Here is a 23,494-nt window from a genome sequence, read left to right on the forward strand (position 1 = left end):
ATAATAAAATATTATATATATTAATACACAAATATATGATATAGTACAATACTACTGTAATGTAACAAAAATATTATTATAATATAGTAATATAATATTGTTACTATAGCATAATAATTTAATATAATATTAAATTATTTAACATAACATATCAATGTATTATAATATTATATTATATTATATTATATTTACAGTATAATACAATAATAAAGATGATGGGGACATCAGAGCCATTCCTTCAGATAATAGAGCCATCAGGCCCCTTGCCGCCGTTCGCACCGAAAATCGACATCATTGTGGCTAGGAGATGACCTTGAGCCATCAGTTTGAGTCGGGCCCTAGATTGGGTCCATTTGAGCCTATGTTATTTCTATTCTATTTCATTATTGGTTGCTTTTGTTTGAGTTGATTTGGTTGTGCTTTTGTTATTATTTGAGTTGATTTGATTGTTGAGTCAAGTGATTAAATCAATTGATCAATGTAAGACCTAAATTATAAAGGTCCAATGTTGGATGTGATCAATTGGTTTTATGGTCTAATGTTAGTAGGGTTAATTGATTTGATGTATGGCCCAATGTGTTAGGGCTCAATTATTGTTTTGTTGGTCAATTATTTGACTTGATGTAAAGCCTATATAAAGGCCAATCCCTCGTGAATTAGGAAATTGATGATTGAATGAAAACTCCTTTCTCTTTGGCTGCCACCTCCTCTCTTCTCTTCTCCCTTCTCCATGTCGTGCGTGGCTTTTCTTCTCCCTTCTCCATCTCTTCACGCTGTGTGGTGATCCCCTCTTTCTTCTCTTCTCCCACGCCTCTTAACCTTCTTTCCTATTTTGGTGTCTTCCTACTCCAACAAGGAATCAAATTTTTCTGCATCGAAGGCGTCCCATCAACAAGCAATCCTAATCCAAATAGGAATAGAATCTTCCTCCAAGTGCCTCCAACTCCAAAGAGGTTTTCCTTGACCAACAAGGACTTTCATTCTCCCACACGCCTTCCCCCCTGGTTTCGTCCTGTGAACCATCTAAGAAGGACCCTTTGATCAGCAAGGAATTCCTCATGCCACTGCATCATGCCAACCCAATCCACTTCAAACTAGGAGTCCTAGTCTCCAAAGAATTCCTCCTTCATCCGCCCGCACATGATCTTTTCTTCCTTTAGATCTGAGCCTTCCATCTTCAGATCTAACATCAGCTCGCGCATCAGCAGCATCCCCTCCTCCGCGGGTCATCAGCCAGCCATCCATCATCTCACTGGTATTCATCTCCAACGCGCAACGATCCAAATTCAGCAAATCAACTTGCTTTTTTTTTTTCTGTGCAGCAACCTTCATCTTTGTCATCGCTTGGGGATCCACCAACGAAGGGTTCTGAATCTCTTCTTCCCTACAGGCAAGGTTCCTCCTTCTGAATTTGCTCACTGATTTATGTTCTAAGTTCTCTTGCATGAAATTTATACCGTTGAAAACTTTGCTGCTAAAATCTCAAAACTTAGATTTATTCATTTCCACCCATCCTACCAACCCTTTTAAAATCTTTGTTATTAAATTAGCACACCCTAGCAACGGAAAGTTTCTCAACATCCCACGATCAGATTACTTTTGGATCAGAACAACCATAATACTCGTTTGTAACCTAATCTCTTAAATTGATTAATCTCATACCTTAACTCCGAATAACTGAAGTAAAAATCAGCAACCATTAAATTTTAAGTTACTCTTGTGAACGCTTGCTGATCTCTGAAATCATAGTAGGTTGCATTGGTAGGTTGTCCTGCATCATATCAATGTATTATGATATAATGTGATATATAATTATATTTATAGTATAATACAATAATAAAAATATAAAATAATATAATTATTAGCATACATTATATTTTCATAATACAACAAATTTTCTAGCTAGGTGATAAAATTGGTTAAATAATTATTAAAGAGACATTTTGTGTAATTATTATATTTTATCATGGATATTTTGGTAAAGAAAAAAGCTTTCCAACCGAGCCTAAAAGTGTTTTGCCAGAAATCTTCAAAATAAAGCTTTTTCCAAAAGGCTATTTTTAGCTTTCTAGAAAAACTAAAACAGCTTACCAAAATTTTTACCTAACACTCATATTTTATTGGAGGGCCCAAAAGCTCCCCAAACGGGGCCTAGCACCTGGGATGTACATAAAGGCATATACATTAAAAATCTGCAAATTATAAATGATTATGATCTATTGATCATTTTCATTATCACTGAAATTTGATTTTATAAAAAAGATAAATTTAAATCTGTTGAGTTTTTCAAAATAGTAAGAATCTGTATGATAAAAAAATAATTTATTTTTGAAAGGTAGAAGAAAAAAAGAATTTGATGGTTCATTTTAAACCTGGGTTTTATATTATGGAGTCTAACATCAGCATGGCCTGTCCTTTTTTGTGGGTCATATTATGGAGTCTGTTGAGATTTTCAAAGTAGTTAAAATATGTATTATAAAAAAAAATTTAATTTATTTTTGAAAGCTAGTATGCTTTTTTTTTTTCCTTAAGAACTTTTCTAATTTGTGGGTCGTAAGCAACAAAAATTCATGGGCTTTTTTTTTCTTTAAGAAATAAGTAAGGAACTAGATGATATTGTTAATCAGAACCAACTTAAGAACCGTAAAATTGTTGAGAAATGGACAAGTAGAAGAAACTTCATTTGGATCATTCCGATTGATGATCAGTTCAGGAATACATAACGTTCATGGTTGGTAGAATTTATCAGAGGAACATGCTATGTGGGATAGAGAGCTACAAGAAGCACCATGTATAGAGAGACATGATAATGGATTCCTGGTAATGTATTACTTGTGGTGAAAAGATGCAATAGAACTTTCAGTCTCCTGCCTTCTCTTCAACCGAAGAATCAAACAATGCAGAGGCTGGAACTGCTTTGGTGGTAGACTCTACTTTTCTGCTCTTCGAGGCCTCAATTTGATCTGCAAGTGAATTTTTTCTTTGCATTCTTTTCATCTTGATATGTTTTATATCCCATTTCTCAATGAGTTGCTGAGGCTCAACTGTCTTCTTGCTTCGAAGACCAACAAATCTCTCCAGCTGCTTCTTACGGTGGTGGAATTTCAATGATAAACATAAAACATTAAAGGAAACACTCATTTAACGTCAAAAATTAGCAGCACATTAGACAGGGTAAACATAAATATATCAGGCTGAGACGTTGCAAGGGATTCAGATAACAAGTAAAATTAAAACAGGAGAATTTCATAATACGTTTGGGAAGTGTAAAAGTAAATACATTAATTTTCTATGTCAATATTTTAATGAGTTTTTTTTTATGAGATAATGGTATTAGTTTTCAATGCTATATCTTAATGATAAGAGATCTACGGGATCATCTTTATAAATTCTGTTGGATCTAGGGAAGATGAGCAAAATGCAGACAGAGTCAATCGCAATAAATAAACAGGGATCCAGTGCGATTATTATAAACAACATGCATAATGAGGCAGGTGCTGCTAATTGAAGTACTGGTCAACAGTTATAAACAGGATGTTTTAAGTGTAAAGCAATGGAGAGAATTTGTGGTATTACCTTAGTCAACCTTGCCTTGAGTTTTAAGCCCCTGGACTAAGCTTTCTTCTTTTTTCAATGGCAATGCCCTAGCCTTTCTAGCTTTCGCCTTCTCTGGACTACCTTTTTTCTGTTTAGTAAACTGTGAAGACCCATGTAGGCGTACGTTTAATTCCATATCGGTTATTCGCCAAGAAGATCTTGAATGCTTATACAAGACTAAGAAACCCAAAAAATATCTTTCAGTAAGCCTTTTTAGGTGACGTCTCGGTTGTGACAAATTGTATCAGAGCAGACTCGACCCATAGCTTATGTGGACTAGAGGACACTACAACATGGGTTTATGGAGGCTGACCACAAGCCCATCATGATACTTGTGATTAGATTTGAATGGATTTGAACTCTTAGCCTGATGATGACGTTAGGGCTCGAACGAAGGAAGTATGTGACGATCCATACGGGCGTGTGTTTAGTCCTATATCGGTTATTCGCTGGGTAGGTCTCGGGTACTTATATAGGATCAAGAAACTTAAATAATACTTTATGGCTAGTCCTTTTGAATGAGGTTCTGGGTTGTTGCACAAATTTTGCAACATTTTTTGCCCTAATCTTTGACACTCTCTCTGCCCTTCACTTTGCAATTTCTCTGGCCCTCGCTTTTACTGCTTCCTCCTGAAGGTATTGATATCTAATATCAGCTTTAATTTTTTCACAGCTATCCCAGTTCAACTCCTGTTGGTCTAGAAAAAAAAAAAGATTTTCATGTCTCTAAAACATAACATGATACATTCATTGTTACGTTTTCCTATCAAAAATTAGGGGAATAGTCTTGACATATCAGGTACCTTAACGCTCCACAAAATAGAAGCCCTCCATGCGAGCCCATTCAGGACATGGTTTACATCTCCCCGCAAAGACGATGCTTTGAATATGACTTCACCAAACTATTAGAAACAAGAAAACATCAGAGGAGGCCATACTGTACAGTATCATCACACAAATATATGTATCTGAAAGGGAGAGTCACGTTTAATACACATTTCGCAAGATTATAGTTTTCTGCGAGAATTTCAGATTTTAGTTTTCTCAGTGGATCTATTTTACTAGGCACAAATAACATTTTGCAAGATTTTACAAAATTTGATGAATATATGCCTAAACGTTATCTAAATTTCTTCAATCCTTTCCTCTGATTATATTCTATTACTTTCTAGAATATTTTGTTCGGACATTTTCTCACAATACTCCTCTGTATCTGCCAAAGTCATAACATGCCTCTAGTTAAATGACTCCAAGTTTTGAATTACCCAGCTAAGACTATCACGAACAAGATTCGTGCAATCTTTTTGGGACCAACTAATTATTCTTCTTCCGTGCTATATCTCCTGTAATTTTACGCTTTGAGTTTTTCTCTTTTTTTTACTACAACAAATGACTCATACATTTCTAATGTGAATACAACCAAAAAAGTCAAAAAATAATAAGTCTTAGAGCGCTCTAGACAACTCCCTCTCACCAAACTAGAGAGCTCCTTTAGAGTGGTCGGCCACATACAAGACCATCCAATCCATAGCTCCATGGGCCTTCATGTAGACATGCTTGGCCTGAAAGACAACTTCTTCACTTACCATGGCCCAAATATTTTGAAGCAATGAGTGGTAGCCATCCATGTCGCCTGTGACCTAGCCCGACCAGTTGTTGATTTGTCTCGTGTCTATTGGCTATCATCTGAGACTGAGACGGGCTCAACGAGCATGGTTGTTCGGCATAAATGCTCGTGCCGGCAACCGTATCTAAGAATATGGACAATATGCTTCCTTTTGTTTCATGTCTTTTCCACGGAAAAAAAATATCTCACTCTTCAACCAAAAAGTCCCACTTGCTCGGCAATATTCTAACAAGCCACGGGAGGATTGGCAATGGGATAATTCGTCTGCATAGATTAACACAATAATACTAGAGTTAGGAATGGCAATCGGGTCAGATCAAACATAAACGGGTTGGGTTAGATGTAGGTTGGGTCAGAAAATTGTAAATCTGAACCCGACCTGTTTATTAAATAGGTCAGAAAATTACAACCTGAACCTGACCTGTTTATTAAACGGATAACCCGACCCAACCCGTTTAATAAAAAAAAATTAGGGCAGCCGGCCCTAGTTTCTTCACGCTACCGTAGCCCACTTCCGCCTTCCCTTCCTTCCGCTGACCCGCCAACGACCGACTCCTCTCTCTTCTGCCGATGATCGAGGATTCCAAGGAGTCGGTCGTTGGCGGGTCGCACTACTCTCTTCCTCCCATTCAAAATTTTGCCCGGCAACGGTACCTCGAGCTCGACAACAACGACTCCGGCGGTACCCAAGACAACGACTCCGACGGAGGGCCCGACCCTAACCTTGAGAAGCTGCAGAACTCGTACCTTCTCATCGTCGCTGCCGTCAACGCCGGAACCCTAACCGTAAGCCGCTAGAGTAGGCTCGGGGTCTTGAGGGCCAAAGAAGGAGAACGAAGAGAGGGAAGGACCTGAAACCCTAACCCTAGCCCCTGTCGTTGCCCTCGTGCTCTCGGATCACCCCCCCCCCCCCCCCCAGGCCATCAAACTCCCGGTACCTTCGTCTTTGGCATCCTCCCACCCCTCGATTTTAGGCCGGCGGCGTCCGAGGGCATCGCGGGGGTCGTCGGGGCTGAGGAGGGGGGCTTTCAAGGGTCCGTGGATGGCAGAGGGTGGCAAGGGTGATCGCCGACTAAGGAGGAGGAGAACTTTCACTACTTGCAGCGGAGGTGGGGCTCGGAGGGGGTGGAGTCGTGGAGATCTTCCGCCATGGAGATGGAGCTGTGGTCTGTTTACAAAAAAAAGGGTTAAACGAAAAAGGGTTAAACAAAAGACAAGAGCTGTGTTACTGTGGTCTGTTTACGGAAGAAGAAAAAAAAAAAGGGGTCAGACTCCCAGTCCCAGCAGGCCAACAAGCAAAAAAAAAAATTATGGGCATCAAATTATAAACGGGTTAAACGGTTAAACGGGTCAGACATCTAAAACTCATATCCGACCCAATTAATAAACAGGTTAAACGGGTCAATCTGTTTACGACTCGAACCTATTTAGGCCAAATTCAAACCTGTTTATGGCGGAACGAATACAGATCGGATTGGCGGGTCGAATTATATTTTGACATCCTTAACTGGAGCGTATCTACCAACGCAGCATAGTAATTCATATACGCTACTTTGAATGATAGTATCGTCCCAACCAAAATGAAAAACAGAAAGAAAGATAGCACCGCTCAAATGAGATCCGACTTCTACATGCAAATTCAGATGACAGCTCGGTCGATGCCTGACTATATTTAGATATGAACTTGAAAAATATATTGTTTTCATGACATATTGACAAGACGTAGACCTTTGTACGCCATAATGCAGATGAAATATCTGAAAATAATCCATACCAGGGAAAATACTAGGCCAAAATCATTTGGGCTGTTATGGCACTCAATGCGGCGAAGCATTCCAGGTTTCGCTATATTTGTAAGATTCCACCACTTACTTTTAAAACTAGTTTGATTCGTAGAAAAAAAATATATATTTAAATATTTTATAACAAAAATTTATATCTAAAAAAATAAAATAATTGCCGTAATTGGCCATAAACAGCTTATATTTAATTTAACATTTACTTTACTAAAAACATTATATAAAGTATCTATTATGTTCTTAATAAAAAAAATTATCTTATTATATTTAAAAATTGAAAGGCACTTTAAAAAAAAATATCCCTGTTTTAAACTCGTGAAATTTAAAATTTCTCATGTTCCATATAAATTTTTTTCTATAAATATAAAAATATTATTTTTAATTAAAAAACTCCTCTTTTTTTCAACTAAATATGAGATATTTTTTATGTTTTTGATTAGCCATATTTTTTCACCCCCTCTTAACGAGTCCTCAGGCTTATGCACCGAGCACACGGTTCATCCTCGTTTCAAATCGATGGATGGCACAAACGCAAGACAAACCGAGACAAACTACATACATGATGTTATTGCCCATATACACCTTCCTGACAAAACTACAACCCTAAGCCGAACTCTGAAACCTGGGCATACGACTGATGACTCCACTTTGCATCCAAACAGACATAGCAATTTTAAACAGCTGGTGTCCCTAATCTTCTTTATGAAGAAAGAAAAATTATGAATAGATTAATAATTCTCATAGCAAACCATAGCACATATATCTAAAATGGCCAAAAACGGATTGTAGTGTCATATAACTTTTTGCGCATTAACCAACATAGCAAATTGAAAAAGATGGTGTAGGCATATCAGCAAAAAGGAAGGGAATATAAAAAATTCAGACAGCTGCCTGAAAATCCCCAAAGTCATCTTCTGGGAAATCCTCAGCACTCTTTTCTGTGGTAGAAGATGATTCTTCGGAATCAGATGGAAATTCGAATTTAGAATGTACACTGGCATCGCTGGTTGATGATCTCTGAGGGCGACCGACGGGAGAAACAGGAGAAAGGGGTCCAGGCGGGGGAGGAGGAGGTTTCAGGCACATTGGAACCTCTTTGTTGGCTGCCTTCTCATTTAATGAGAGATTGCTGAGGCCTTGCTCAACAGATGCAGGCTTTCCTCGGTGGCCTCCTTTCTGCGGCATAAAGAAGGATTAGTCCCACAAATTGACCAGCTAAATTTGCCCGTAAGGATGTCAATGTACAAGAGAATGCAATAAGATTGAAAAATATAGACATGTAATGGGAGCCAAACTTCATGCCATTTAAACTGCATCAGTATTATTTAGAAACAAACAAATACTCAGTCCATCTACAAAGCATGGTCTATGTTTGACATGACTAGTACTTTATAAATGCATCAGCTTATGTAGTAGCACTGGCTACATCACGCATTTCTAGCCACAACTGGTATAGTGCTTATTATGAGAAGTGGTACTATATCGGAACAGGGTTAAAAAGTCAATGTACATTAAGCAACATATGCCAAATGCTATCTGAATGAAAATTGTAATGAAAATGGTTATGAAAATGGGAATGAGAATGACTTAATCTAGTAAGTAATAGTCTAATTTGATGTTCTTCCTTTTCCATATCAAAACTATTGCATGGAAGAATGGAGATCTCCCTGACGAAATATGTAATAGATAGGATCAAGGTGAATGGAATGAGGTGTGTATGGGGTTAATATCTATGAAAAATGCACTCTAAGGAAAATTTTGATGACATAAAAAAGCTTGCAAAGTTGTATAGATTTAAAATTGGGCAAATGGAAAGACCATGCACCTGGTGACTGCTTCATGGATGAACATGGTGGGGATAATGTGGTAAGTCCAGAACAAAAGGACTCGATAAAAGATACGCCACTAAGGGCATGTTCAACTAAAATCTAGGACCCAAGTGCGAAGGAGCTCAGCTTTGTGAAACAGGGGGCTGTGCATGATATCATTAAATGGAAATGATTAGTGGAAACTAATAAAAATTCAGTTGAAAAATGTCGCCTTATGAGATCCACAAAAGCCAATCCCAATTAGTTAGGGCAACTGATAATTGGTCATGGCTATGGTCATACAGCATGCAAAATGTGAAACAGGGGAACTTCGATTTGTATCAACTGAAAATAGAGCGATCTAACAGATTGAGACCAGTAAGGGCATGTTCAACCTTAGTCTAGGGCTCAAGTAAGAAGGAACTCAGCATTGTGAAACAGGAATGCGCATGATATCATTAAATGGAACTGATTAGCAAAAATAATAAAAGTTCAGTTGAAAAAAAAGTCACCCTACTGGATCCACAAAAGCCAATCCTAATTAGTTAGGGCAGTGGTAATTGGTCATGGCTATGGTCTACAGCATCCGTGTAAATTATTAACCGTGGTACTCACTCTATGCATATATATTGACTAGACATTGGCGCACACAATGCATGTGAGCAGCTGTGAATAGTTTTCCTTTTCTGTATATATTCTCAAAAATACAAATCTTTTAAGAGAGTAAGAGAGAAAGACAAGGGCATCGAGATCTGATATTTTCAAACCACCATAGCGATTAGGGATATTCATTTAGCAACTATTTCAAGGAACACTCAATAGGCTTCTGCATTGGGACTCTAAGAAAGAGATTGGTTAGAATAGATTAAGTCGTGTTTCTCTCGAAAATGGATTTAGTGTTGGGACTCTAAAAAGGAGATTAGGTTGAAAAAGACTATATATTCTTTCCACATGCTTTTCACATGAGCATACCATGGAATGTCCAACCAATGGATGACAGATGCTTTAGAGTTACCATTATATATAATAAGAGATGATTCTGCACTGGTTGTATATTTTGACCAATGTTTCTAAATGATATTAATAGGTTTTGAATGATAATTCTTAGTTTTCAAGTTAATGATTCTTTTATTACGCAATTCCTTATATTAAATCTAACAAGAACCAGCAGAGGCGTATGTATAATACATAAAATGTATGGTGAAAGATGTAATACAAACCTGCACCAGCACTGTATCATCCTGATATCAATAAGAACACTGGCCATGGGCTTGTTCTCAAAGTAATATGTCAGAACAACTTCGGCAAAGGAAACTTACATTTTTTATTTGGAGCACCAGAGTTTCGCCTTCTTTTAGACTATAATCAACTGATGATGTAGTCTGATAATGCTGTTCCATCTCTTCAGCTGTTTTCTTTTTGTTTAAATATCTTTGAGATTGTAAAGGAGCAAACATTCAATGAAATGGACTGTTGAAAGTATCCATCCCTACAGAAAGCCAAAGCTCAAGGCCCAATTTTTTTTGGATGCCTGGATGAAAAATGTTTTCTTTTAATTTCTAAGCCACATAGACAGGTGGAATAAACATAAGGATACTTCATATGGTCATAGAGAGCAGCTTGAAAGTCATAAGCTTCCGGCCTTTCTCGGAAACCCAAACCAATGAAAGCATGCCGTCGGCGACCATCTGCAGGTTTTTTATGTTTCAAATTATTAATTTTGTGTTTGTGATCACATCCACGAAATTTGATAAATTCATACAAAAATTAAATGCTCGCCAAAGGAATAGGTCAGTGTTGCATAAAAGCTAATGAAGGCTAGGGCACTATTGGGTTAAGAAAAAGCACTGATTATCTCAATTATTTCAGCAATAACACCAAAGTAAGTGACATGATATCAATGGCAGCACTATGAATAGATCAAATATAAAGCAAGCACATCTCACCTAGCAATGATTTATAAAATTCCAATAGACAATTGGCATTATTTTGGATTTGTAATAATGTCTCCACAAAACTTCAGTTTAGCAATATCTATATAAAGAAAACATAAATCAAAACTAGCAGGTTTTAACGGTTTCTCAAAATGCATCTGAATTCAAATTAAATGTCAGATCATGGGACATGTTCCACAAATTTTAATGCTCTTATAAATTACACTTCATAAGCTGTATTAAATATATTTGGAGTTAACTTTAAGAAGATTCCTTAAAAAAAGTTCTCTACATTCCGCTACCAACTTTGAGAATCTTAATGTTATTTTGATGTTTACAAAGCCATTAAGGCCATATGGAAGTGTTAATGCCATTAACTCAAGTGATTAATTACATAAACACTCAAGGAAGAAAGAAGCGATACATACTCAATACATCCATGATGCACTCTTCTACTACGTTTAAAAAGGACTCTCAAGAACTCATCTTAGGATAAATCTTTTAGAAGAACTTGGGAAAAAATCTAATTTTCAGTTTGACAAAATTGAGAGTGAAGTTTTCTTGATAAAGGGCAATTCTGTCTTTTTACTAATCAAAGAGATGAAACTTGTATGTGCCATTCATCCTAAATTCATTGGAATATCTATTTATTGATTTAATGAGCTGAACTAACCTTAAGATGTAGAAAATCAGGATTAGAGTCGACCCCAGGAAGTTTGGAGTCGACTCTGATACAATTGGCACGCTTTGGCATGCTATGGCACACTATTGAACACTTGGCACAGAGTTGGAGTCGAGCCCAGACGAATTGGAGTCGACCCTGGCACATTTGGCACGCTTGGCACAAGGTTCGAGTCGACCCCAAAAATCAGCATTGAAGCTTGAGTCGACCCCAACAAGTTTCACAAGAAAACAACCCTCTGGATTTAGTGTTAGAGCCGACCCCAAGATGCTTGGAGTCGACCCCAGTCAAGGTCGAGTCGACCCCAGTTAAGCTCGAGTCGACCCAGCTTGAAACATCAGAAAAACAAGTCTCTGAATTTTCTGAGAGGGCCGACCCCAGCCAAGTTCAAGTCGACTCCAGCCAAGGTGGAGTCGACCCCAGCCTATAGAACAATAACTCGAGCCGACCCCAGATTTGCTCGGGTCGACCCCAGCACGACTGACAGCATAACGACTAGTTCTGCAGATGTACTTTTTAGTGCTCCAACGGCTAGAAACGGCTAGTTTCTCCATTCCAGCAACTGGGGAGTAATCATTTGAAGTTGGAAAAGTATTTAAGAGACACTATTTATCAGAGAAAAGAATCTTTTGCAAAAATCAAGAGTGCATTCAAGAGAAAAAATAGCCTAAGTGTTCTTCATTTATTTGCAAATTCTGAAACAAGGTAGTTGGGCAGTCTTCAAGTATCTTCAAGAGCTCTACCAACCCCTTGAGGAGCCCGCCAAATTGCGCAGATTTACTCGTCTGATTGGCCCTTATTCTTTCTGCTGACTTTTTTTGGTCGGCCGTACCGATACTTGCTTGCCGGGCTATACCATCTGCTCTTTCTTCGGCTATTCCACTTGTCGATATTTTTTTCTATAGAATATCTGTGTGATGTCCTTTCCTGGGCAAGCCCCCTTCCTTTCGGTTCTTCGGTAGGGCCTAGGAACACGGTATGCCACCCTGCCCTGCTGCTTTGTTGGCATTGGCATGATGAGGTGTTGTGAAATGGTTCGATGGACTATTGGAAGATGCACAATTGCAGACGGCATCGCGAGCCATTCCGACAGCTAGTCGTTACACTTCGGAGCTTGCCTGAAGCTTAATTCATTAGTTTTGCTTGCGAGGTCTCAAACTAACAGAGGCACAGATGCGAAGGAACATTGGCAAAGAAGAGAAGAGCAATCTACAAAGCGATAACTATTCTCTTACCTCTTCTTTAAGTGCATAATTGTATTACTTTTTCTTTGGGAGCTCGTAAAACTAACGGTGTAGGTTGTTGGTGAGCCCGTAAAACCAATAGTTAAGTTTAATTGGTGATCCCGTAAAACCAATTATAGGGTTTTTGGATTGTGAGCCCGGTAAAACAATCCAACTGTAATCCGAGGAATTATAGTGAATTTCTAAGGAGACGCTTGGAAAGTGGACGTAGGTGCCTTGGGGTGCACCGAACCACTATAGCTCTTTTGTGTTTGCGTTGTGTTTATTTTGCTTCTACTGCACTTATATACCTTAACACAAGCCAAAACAATTCACCCATCTATCAACTTAATTAAGGTCCTAAAAATTTAGAAAACCCAATTCACCCCCCCCCCCCCCCCCTCTTGAGTTGTTATCTTGGGCAACAAGTCCATCCAGATCTCTTAAATACATGTCACAGGGGGTTTCTCAATATCTAACTCATTCACAGATTACTGGGTTATACTCATTCTGTACAACCTTGATTCCTTTTTCCATCACTTTATTTTCTATCATTGCAAATGTACAGTTTTCACTGGCTCAACCTAGAATTGTGCTTTTGCACCAATTATATGCCTAAAACTTGAAAGGAAATTTAACAAGAACCTTGTAAAGTGAACTAAATATTTTAGCATCCAAGGGAAGGACAAGAAACTTACCTATATCTTCTTCAACTCGAAGCACAAAGTATCTGGAGAAACAATGAACGATGATTTAGTGACAAAAAAGTTCAATTGCAGATAAAAATAATTGTTCATGTATTGTCTGTGCAATAACTCAGAGAGCATAGCTTGTATCATCCAAATATTTAAACCAAATGGAATTTGAAACTGGTTCCAAGAATTTATTAGAACAAACAGAAAGATAAAATAATGAACCTGCTGCTGTCAATTACAGGCTCCACTGGATGTGGCTCACCCTCTCTCAGAAATGCTCTAGCATAAAGTTCTCCTGAGTCAAAAGTTTCAGATGACCAGTTAAAATAAGAACTATGAGCAACATCAAAGAATATTCCCTTCTTTTTGATTCTACATACTAACTAAAAAGACACCTGCACCTGTAGTCTTGTCTTCCAGTCTAATAATACACTCCTCCCCCTTGCTAACAACTTTTAGCGCCCCTTCCCAGTTCCATTTGTTCACATTCCACTCATCAGCCCTAAACAGCAACATCATGTTTCAGATTCGCTCAGCTAACGGATTTTATTGTCAGCAAAATCATTTAATGTGAATATATCTTAAATGAGAATGTATTTAGGTGTGCACAAAGAGATCAAAACAGACTGAAGCTTCCATGGAGCGTCAGCACATTTAAATCAAAGACAGAAAACCCATTTTTAAACATAGCAAAAGAAATGTTCAGCAACCACTATTGCCAATATTTTCTAGTTCAATGCAAAGCTAAGATAAACGCTATCAATATCAGCTGTGCAGACCATCTTGATCCTCATGCCAGGACGGCATTCACACATTTACCTTTTTACAATTTGAAAAGAGCTTAGCATAGTGCTACTAGAATTTCAGAATCTTCTTCTGAAAACAAAGCATTGTCGAAAACAGGATATCAACAACAATTTGCTACCCATGGAATTCAAGTACCCCACCCAATATGCTTATCCAAAAAGGGAATTAAATTTATTTTTAAGTATATGACAGCTTATTAATCAAACAATCAAAAGAGGTTTCCGAAACAGTTGCAGTTGCATTACCAGTCCCTCGTGATACGTTATTTCAACCAGCAATCAATGGAAATCCTACGAAGTTGTTTTGAGATATAGTGGAATTACAGTATATAAGAATTGATCTAAGATTGAAGCCGAATTCCCTAAGAAAGTGCTAGAGCTTGTAACGTTGTATGGTTCAGAATCATGGCTAATTAAGACTTTCCAAGCATGAAGGATGCAGCACGAAATCAGGGGCGGCCTAATACATTTGGGGGCCTAAGGCGAATCTAATGAATGAGGCCTCTTTTTTTAATAATAAATTTTTTTAATAAGTATAAAATACTTAAAAAAATGATATGAAAATAGATAGCTATCAAGTACACTATTTCAACAAGGATACATAAATCTAACAAAGATAGACAAGAAGCCTTTTCAATTTAATATAATTCTTGAATGGAAGCACAGAAAAGTAATTGTCCTAAAAGAAGGGCCATGAAACTGATTAAATAACTGGGATAATGCTTGGCAATACTGTTTACCATGTCAAGCAAGAGCAGAATAGGAAAAGGTCATCCCATGGCACTTTATGGTCAAGGTAAAGAAAAGAATTTGTCCCGAAAGGGACCTCTCTATAAGAGAAAGTAGGGGCATTATGGGAAATTCACTCGATCCAATTAATAAAAGTCCCATCCCACCATCTCCCCTTCAAGTGAGTACCCAAGCAGCCACTGCAACATTACAGCACAGCAGCCATTCAACACCCCTCCCTCCTTTTCTTTCTCTACCCTCCAAGAAGTCCATCTCCAATCCCCCTATCTTTCTTCCTGATGGCCCAGCTGGATCAGGAGTAATGTGAGGGAAGGAAAACCAAGACCAAAACCAAAAAAGAGAAGGGATGAAAGATAAAGAGTGGCTTCAGACGTGTATCAAGCCAACCAAATCCCTCCTCTCTCTCTCTCTCCAGTCTCCACCCAAAACAAAACTACTGTCCCCAACTTCCCAAATTGCCCCTCTACAGGCCAGGAAACTCTCCACCTCCCTTCCATCAAGGGGGGAAGACTCGTAGCCAGCTCCTGTTCCCTTTTTATATGGGGCCTTTGCTTCCTTTTGGTCAGCCTCCCGGAGGCCTTCCATTGGCCCGAGGCCTTAGGCGACCGAGGCGGGCCGGCCCTGCACGAAATTTAACTACATGGAAGGAAATCATATATTCATCTTTGAATCGTCAGTATCAATATATCACATAAAAGATTCCATATCTCGTCTCGAGTTGAGCAGTTCATTCCATAAATTCCAAAGAAGCATTAATAATCGGGTCAAAATCCATCTATCCAAAACCCTAATTTCTCAAATAATGGTCTCACCCAACTCCCAGATTCTTCAAGATTGTATCTTTGTTGCAACCTAATCATCGAGAAATAACTACAATTCAAGAAATTAAATTCGAGAAAACGGTGATGAATTAGTGGAAGCAAAACCTGTAGGAAGCTGCGCTCTTCCTCGGAGGTATCTGTTCAAAACCAATCATATATAAGACCCAATGAATCAAGAAGTGGAATTGAAATTTTCAACAGAGGGGATGATTTCTACTGGGAAGACAATAAGAATATGGAAGAATCGGTGATGGGATTAGGGAAAGAGTGGGAACCAAATAGACGTAGCACTCGTTGACTTGGAACAGGACGAGTTCGACGGCTTCGGCCTCTTCGGTCTCTTTCCCCGCGGCGGCTTGATGCTGTTCTTCCATCGGACGGCTGTTCGGAAGGGATCAAAAGATCGCCGCTGTGGCCGCTGCTGCCTCGGTTTGGGTTGGTGTTGGATTTTGGAGGAAGAGGAAGGTCGGTGAGGAGACCCTTCAATTCTATTCTCTCTTTGGCTATTAATTACCTTTCGTCAGGTTCTGGAAGTAGAAATTGAAAAAGATTGGATCCTTCTGGTAGAAAAGATGGATTGAGAGAGAAGGGAGAGAACACAAAGACTGACCTGGCTAGGAGTAGAAATTTACGGCCTGATGTGGATCAAGGAAAGAGATCGCAAGTAGGATTTGTTTAGAATTAGATTTGATGATGGATATATTATGAAAGGAAATTACCAAAAGGACCAGGACTTTCATATATTGAAGGCGGAAGGAGACAAGAATATGCTCCGAAAATTGCACACGCGCCAAAAGAAAACGAGGGGGAGAAATAAAAAAAAAAAAAAACAGAGCCAGTGCACCAGCCGGGAATCGAACCCGGGTCTGTACCGTGGCAGGGTACTATTCTACCACTAGACCACTGGTGCTTGATGTTGAATTTCCTCTTTTATATTCTACACAAATGTAGGCTTCAAAGACGTGCTCACCAATGCCGTTAGTTGAATTATGATTTGCTGTTAGGCCATGAGTCTATTCAAACTTCGTTCCAAAGACTTAGGGCAGCTACCAATGGTCATTCTCATTGTTTGGTAGAAGCGCACTGCTAGGCCTGGTAGGGACGAACAAGAATACTTTATCCCAATATTTCTCACATTCACCGGAGGTTTTCAAAGCTTGTGAGGCTCGTTTGGTTCGCGGAAAGCATTTTTCCTCATAAGAATATGATTCCTGAGACGCAAATTTTCAGAAAAAAGATGCCTGAAAAAGTACTTTTGGCATGTTTGGTTGACCATAAGAAAGTAACAGATTTTCAGAGTGCTTATGTTTGGTTGACCATCCATTTTTTGAGAAAGTTATGTATAATTCCTATTATATCTTTAATAAAAATTAAGTCTTTAATGACTCTTTAATGCTGAAGGGCCTTTTTGAAAAAAAAAATAAAAATGGAGTGGTTTCCGCCTCATGGGAAAGTAACTTTCCATGTTTATTATAGGAAAGACTTTTCCATAAAATGTGGAAATCATATTTCCATAGGAATACAACTTTCTCATCTATCTCCTTTAAAAACTACAACCAAACAAGAGGCATCTCATTACTTTCTTGTTGACCATATTTTTTCCCCTTTTTTTCCTGCGAACCAAATGAGCCCGTGATGTTGGGCTTTATTGACATTGAGACAAGCCATCCCTATGCTTTATGCAGGATATTTCAAGATCATGGCCACTCTTTGACCAAAATTCAGGATTAGCTGTTGTTTTTAAAAATAATTTAATTTTGACTATCAGAATTAATTTAGAATTGCAAACATTGAGAGGGAATTTGAATCCATATGTTAATAATGTAGTACCCCGAAATATATTAGCTTGTATCAATTTAGATGATAAGGGTTGAAATATCAATTTTATCTCTATGAGAGAATGTTTACTGATGATATACAGCAATATCCCATACAGCATAATGCAGATGTATAATAGATGCAACACGCCTATCCCGTTGATAGAAGGAGAGCCTTTATAGGCATAAAAAGCTACATTTGTTGAATAACTAATTGGCTTCAAAAACTTCAATATTTAGGAAAAGGATCAACGGTATATATTAAATTCAACACCCTTTACTTGCAACCCATACCATGCATGTGGAGAGATGATAACAATTAAAATGAGTCAACACAATAATTGAGATAAAAAAATAGTTAGCGTGGAGTGATCAAAGCTCAAGCTATTGGGAAAAAGGTAATCAATGAAAAAGCTATTGTGTAAGTTAGATAACTTCAGGTACTAATAAATAACTAGTATAGATGGGATTCCAGTAAATTTAAATTTTGATACTATGTTAAATAACCAATTGGCCAAAAACTTAAATCACTAAAACAAAAAAGCAATGGTTCGACGAGGATGTAGATTCGGCTCGACAAGATTTAGATATTCCATATAAAATAAATCTACACAACTTATATGAAGAGATTTACATATACCATCTACATTGACATATTTCATATAAGATTTGAAAGGATTGCACGGAGATTACTTCTATCCATAAAAGGAAAATATCTCCTAATTGCATCGCAATCTGTATCTTATTTAATATATCACAAGAATATACAAAAAAAAAGGTAAAGGCAATAGAAGCTGGACTTGCGAAGATTATAGTGGGGCCTTTCCTCCAAAATCATTTTTTTCATATTTTCTTTGCATGAGATGGAGAATTAAAGCATCATATATGGTTAACTAACACTCTTAAAAAACAACTCGTCTCTTAAAGAAAGACAGATCTCCAGATAGTAGACCTGCACTAGCCGCTTAAAGAAAGACATGAAAGATGGCTTGGCCGCCCCCTTGCAATTCTAAGCTAGAATCTTCATAAATCATAATCTACATAGTCGGCCTCAAAATCATCCTCCCCCTGGGCCAGGGAGCTGCCTCAAACTCGCGGCCAAGGCCGCCTTGCTGCTGGTCCTCATCGCATGCATCGGATGCGACACACATGACTGCCGCCCTGGTGCGTTACATGATAGATGGGTGATCCCCATCTGCCCTACCAGCCATAGCTCTGCCCATAGAGCAGTCGCCATTGCCTCCCACGTGCGTGACTCCCTCACAGAGTGCCCCTACTAGCTGCACCCCTAGCGCACCCTCTCGTGGCATCAGTGGCTCGGCCAGACTCCCCTCCAAGTGCGGCACAGGGTGGCCCCCGACCTCACACCCACCGAGGGCAGCCTCCAACTGCTCACCCAAGGTTGGGGTCAGACAACTGAACTGGAAGACCCCATCTGGAGAGGCCCTCATGTACGTCCCATGGCCGCAGCTCACCCAACATGCCCCGCATGAGGAAGATCTGGTCCGCAAGTAGGGGGGTTCCCAGCCTCGAATCCAATCCCTGATAAGGTGGGCTATACTGGAAAGGCCCCGCTAGCGCCTCGGGGTCTAGGATCGACTCTCCCTAGGCCTGCAAGTCCCGCTCGGCCTAGGTCCCCAAGCCCGAGGCTGACTGGGCTTGTGGGCCCACCATGGCCTGGGCCTGTGCGCCCACCACAGCCTGGGCTCACGGGCCTGGCTCTTGGGGCGCAGCCAGGGCCAGTGGCTAGGCCTGGCCCCGCGCAACCAGGGCCCGCGGCCCTGTTGCGATTCTACCCCACGGCCCCGGCTGGGCCTGCATAGCATGCGCTCCCCGAGCGCGCGGCTTGACCATGGTGTGCGGCGCGCCTTGGGCCGCACCCGCTGGCCCACGTGCCCTGCGCCGAGCCCTGTAGGGTCGGGCGCGCTGGGCCGGCCCAGTTGTAGCCGGCTAGGCCGCCTTGCCTGGGCCCTGTAGCGGACCGAGGCTTGCGGGCGACCGGGGCTGCTTGTTCATTTGGACGCGGGCCTCGCTCATCCTGCTAGGCCCCGGGTCAGCCAGCAAGGGGTCCGGACTCACTCCCGGCTCACATCCCTTTCTTGGCCCTGGGTCCCCCGACTTGGCCAAGCTAGGTTCATTGGCCGAGTCAACCTGGAGAGGGCCGAAGGGTTTCGGGTGCGGCCCGTCCCCCCCACCATTCAATAGCAACCGGCGGCGCGTGACTTTCGCTGGCTTTTGCTAGCCGTCAGTGTCCGTCGGGGACATCGGCGAGGTCGGACAAGCCGCCGGAGATGGCGGCCGGGCTAAGGATGACTCAAGCCCTGGTTCAGGCCCGATCGTCTTCGAGCGAGTTGTCGGAGATGGCGGCCGAGTCGACGACGACTCAGGCCTTGGTTTGGGCCCGATCGTCTTGCTCAGCCGCGGCGATTGGTTCTCCCGCGGCAGGGGTCTCCATTGCGTTGCCACCATCCAAGGGCCATAAACTGGCCCCTGGGCCTCCACCCCGGCATCGAGAGGCGGCGGATCAGGCCCGCCCCCCAGGTCCACCACCACCGAGGGCTGACCCTACTCCGTTCGGCTGGTCACTGGAAGACGGCATGCTGCCTCCAAGTGACCTATCCGTCCACACCGGGGGCAGAGGACCGGCACATTTTCGAAGACGAAGGGCTGCCATCGCACCTTCGTCTTTTTCTGGATTATGACCCCCGGTATAGGGGGTGCGGTGGCGTCGACTGCCACCTTCACCCGAGCGAACCCCATCGCCCATCGCTGTTCAGTGACCCCATCCACCGCAATCGGTCGGCCTGCCCGGGCCGCGATGTCGATGATAGTCGACGTCAACCAATACTCCGACGATAGGCAAGGTAGGTGAAGCCATACCATCACTGTTTTCACGGCATCCTCTCCAGGCTCGAAGTTCGGGACTCAAGGGGCCATGGCGAGGAATTGCCCCACCACCACCCACAGTCCCTCGCTAAGGGCCCGGTCCCAGTTTGTCATCGACCGGAACTGCAAGGCCAGGTAGTCGTCTGCTAGTGGGACGGCCACCACTTCATTTAGCTTGGCTCGGGCAGCCACATCCCAATTCTCTCCACCAACCTATAACAAAGGATATGATTTCATAACACAAGCCGAGTTGTAAGAATTTCTATAGTTTAGGTGCCAGGGAGATTTTAACAGGGTAATGCTCCATAACATATTTGGGTTGTGGCGTGGCATTTTGTGGTTTGAATATTCTTCCTATATCACATCAATTTTTGTGAATTGTACAATCCTTTTGTTACAAGCTACATTGCGCGCGCATGTATGTATATATATGTGTGTGTATATATATATATATATTTATAAATATAGCGGTTATATTTATAAATATTCTTGAATTCACATATAGACAAATTTGGCTATTTGTTTTGATTGGTTTATTAATCATATGCTTTTGTTTATCTGACATGTTTTTCTTTTTAAATGCTGGTTATGAGCTAAAAAATTGACAGGAGTTAATTTACCAGGGATCCTTTAGACTGCTTTTCTTTTCTTTCCCTTTTTACTTGAATTGTCTACAATTCTGCAAAGTTGCACCAGACCTTGAGACATTGCAGAGTGAGGTCCAAGTCTCACTGAATACAGTGGATCGCCCTGAAACATTTTGTTGCCGATATCAATGGTGGAATGTGGGATGCAACATTGTCTCCAGTGGCGCAGTTTAAGCTTCTTGGGAAGAAATTAGAAGACCCATGCGAATAGGTCTGCAGCCCAAATTTTATATACTACATGCTTCTTTCTGCCTAATTATGTTAAGCAATGACTTCTTTGCTTTCTTGCAGATTAGGCTCTTCTAGAATGCTTTATTAATTTTATCACATTAGTTTTCTTTAAGAGGTGTTCTATTGTTGTCACTAAGTCATGTCTATGATGTACCTTATGTTGCCCTATTAAGTAAGGTCAAAGCAAGAAGAACAGTTTATACTATTAGTCGGAAGGGATCGCTTTTAAAATAATAAAAAAGGATTAAGTCGAACTGTGGTCACCATGTTCCCTCTATATTAGAGGCTACTAGATTCTTCTTTGCCTTTTGCCTGTATCGGTTGTTGCCTACAAAATGGAATGACTCGAGTTGTTGGTTTTTATGTGAGAGGTTGTGAGAAGAACCGAGAGGTTGGGAGAAGGGTTCATAGCAGATAGGAGAAAGAAAGTCAGATTCCTCTCCAAAATCCGGAAAAATTGAAAAAATCATAGAAAACCCCCCAAAAAAGAAAAAAAAAGACCCCATGAGCAAGAAGTTAGAATTTTTCTTTAATTATTTTTATTATTTTTAGATACAATTTGTTTGGATTAAACAATAACTTTATTAGGGATGGGAAGGGGTGATGAGAAGAGGAAGGATTAGGGTTAGAGGTAGTGGAATTATTGGGATTTTGGCAGATGTAGAGGAGAGGATTGAGGCCGAAGTGGTGAGAGAGAGGATGGATGAGGTTAATGAAGTTGGAGGAGGAGGAGATCCAAGATTAGAGGTAGTGGATAAGGATAGAGCCGGAGTGATCAGCATGGGGGTGGCTAGGCTTGGCAACCATGTCTTGGGTCAGGGTAAGGAATATGACGTCCCTCAAATCTTGATTTTTTTTTTTTCAAATATGGTGCTTCAAAATCCTTTAAATCTACATGTGCGCAAAACACAAAAAAATACATACAAAGAATAGACAATAGGAGTCCTTCAAATTTCGATATTTTTCATATACAAAGGAAGAAAAAAATAAGTTTCTTTTTTATTTTGGATAGACAATAGGAGTCCTTCAAACCCCTATTTTTTTTTGGAATACAACTTTTCAAAATCCTTCAAACCCACACCATATTTTTCATACATAAGAATTTGTTGCTTATTTATTCTTCTTCACACACAAATGTTTATTGTCATGGCAATTGAGACAAAAAAAACCTCGTCTTTGAGTTGGTATTGCATTTTTCATATTATTTCTTTGATTATTCATGTTATTTTTATATACAATTCTTTTGATTAAATATTAACTTTTATTTATTTTAATTACTTCTTTGATTATTTCTATTATATTAAAATTTAATATCTATTTAATATTTATTAAATATTAACTTCTATTAATATGCAATTATTTTGATTGTTCATTTTTAAATATAGATCACATGCATGTGCAACAAAAGAAATTCAATCAAAAATTAATCATTCTGATGCACGCAAGAAAAATTTCTTTTTTAGTGATTAATATGAACAAAAAAGTTTCACTCAATAAAAAGCATGCATGCATGAAAAATGAAATTCAATCATACTAAATTAGATTCAAATAAGGTTTCTAGTGACTAGCAGTACAAAAAAAACATATAATAAGGAAATTAGTTTTTTAGTTATTCATATGCATAAAAAGGTTCCTAATAAAAAAAATGCACATGCTTGCACTAAAATTTCAATGGTAAGTCTAAAACTTGGTTCTTTAGCTAGGAGCGGATTTTGCCACAAGTATTATGTGAACACTCATAATCAACTATTTTTTCCAATTTCTACTTTATCTTGGTCTTGAATTATTCGATATTCGATGCAACTATGTGTTAAACTTTACCTTATTTTATGTTAAAATAAACATTCAATTCTATTAAACCATTAATTATTTGTTATTCCTTACAATAGTAAAATAACATTAATATTTAATGTTAATAATTTATGTTATTGGTGGGTTGTTTTTGTGGACTTAAGGTGAGCTACTGTTTTGCCACAAATGTACAAAATAAAAATATGTTACTATTCATTTTAAATTTATAGTTGTCATACTATAGATGTAATTGTTTGTGCCGAAGTGTTTGGGAGGGTTAGAGTACCAATCTATGCCATGACGATCAAAGCAATTGGGAGGGTTAGTACTGTATTATTTTCTACAATTAATGAGAATTTTAATATATCAATGGCCTAAGC

The 23,494-nt window shown here is 39.6% G+C and overlaps 1 protein-coding gene, 1 long non-coding RNA gene and 1 other non-coding gene across 4 annotated transcripts; 1 reads left to right on the top strand and 2 right to left on the bottom strand.

Annotated features, from left to right (window-relative positions):
- Positions 1–278: 278 nt before the first annotated feature.
- On the top strand, positions 279–3,064 carry LOC103695940. The gene is made up of 2 exons (XR_005507841.1): positions 279–1,255; positions 1,323–3,064. It is a non-coding gene; the product is annotated as an uncharacterized LOC103695940 (long non-coding RNA).
- A 4,658-nt stretch (positions 3,065–7,722) lies between these two features.
- LOC103695943 (uncharacterized protein At1g03900) lies at positions 7,723–16,319 on the bottom strand. Of its 2 annotated transcripts, none has more exons than XM_039117922.1 (8): positions 16,018–16,319; positions 15,848–15,879; positions 13,761–13,867; positions 13,588–13,660; positions 13,369–13,400; positions 10,429–10,519; positions 10,151–10,262; positions 7,723–8,199 (listed from the first exon to the last, which is right to left on the bottom strand). In XM_039117922.1, the coding sequence occupies exons 1-8, from the start codon at positions 16,114–16,116 to the stop codon at positions 7,903–7,905; spliced, it is 843 nt and encodes a 280-aa protein (XP_038973850.1). In that variant the 5' UTR covers positions 16,117–16,319; the 3' UTR covers positions 7,723–7,902. The 2 variants fall into 2 exon arrangements, with proteins under 2 accessions (XP_038973850.1, XP_038973851.1); XM_039117923.1 differs by having other exon boundaries at positions 13,767–13,867; positions 16,018–16,317.
- Positions 16,320–16,581: 262 nt separating this feature from the next.
- On the bottom strand, positions 16,582–16,652 carry TRNAG-GCC. The gene has a single exon. It is a non-coding gene; the product is annotated as a tRNA-Gly (tRNA).
- Positions 16,653–23,494: the final 6,842 nt, after the last annotated feature.

The sequence above is a fragment of the Phoenix dactylifera genome, unplaced genomic scaffold (assembly GCF_009389715.1).
Source record: "Phoenix dactylifera cultivar Barhee BC4 unplaced genomic scaffold, palm_55x_up_171113_PBpolish2nd_filt_p 000285F, whole genome shotgun sequence".
In the NCBI taxonomy this organism is placed as follows: domain Eukaryota; kingdom Viridiplantae; phylum Streptophyta; class Magnoliopsida; order Arecales; family Arecaceae; genus Phoenix; species Phoenix dactylifera.

What these genes read in the sequence shown, in the direction of transcription:
- LOC103695943 (XM_039117922.1), bottom strand. Translation starts at nt 16,116, where the DNA reads ATGGAAGAACAGCATCAAGCCGCCGCGGGGAAAGAGACCGAAGAGGCC. An exon ending in TCGAGTTGAAGAAGATATAG is followed by an intron (nt 10,520 to 13,368) that starts GTAAGTTTCTTG and finishes AAAAACCTGCAG; the next exon opens with ATGGTCGCCGACGGCATGCT. An exon ending in GCTCTCTATGACCATATGAA is followed by an intron (nt 10,263 to 10,428) that starts GTATCCTTATGT and finishes ACAATCTCAAAG; the next exon opens with ATATTTAAACAAAAAGAAAA.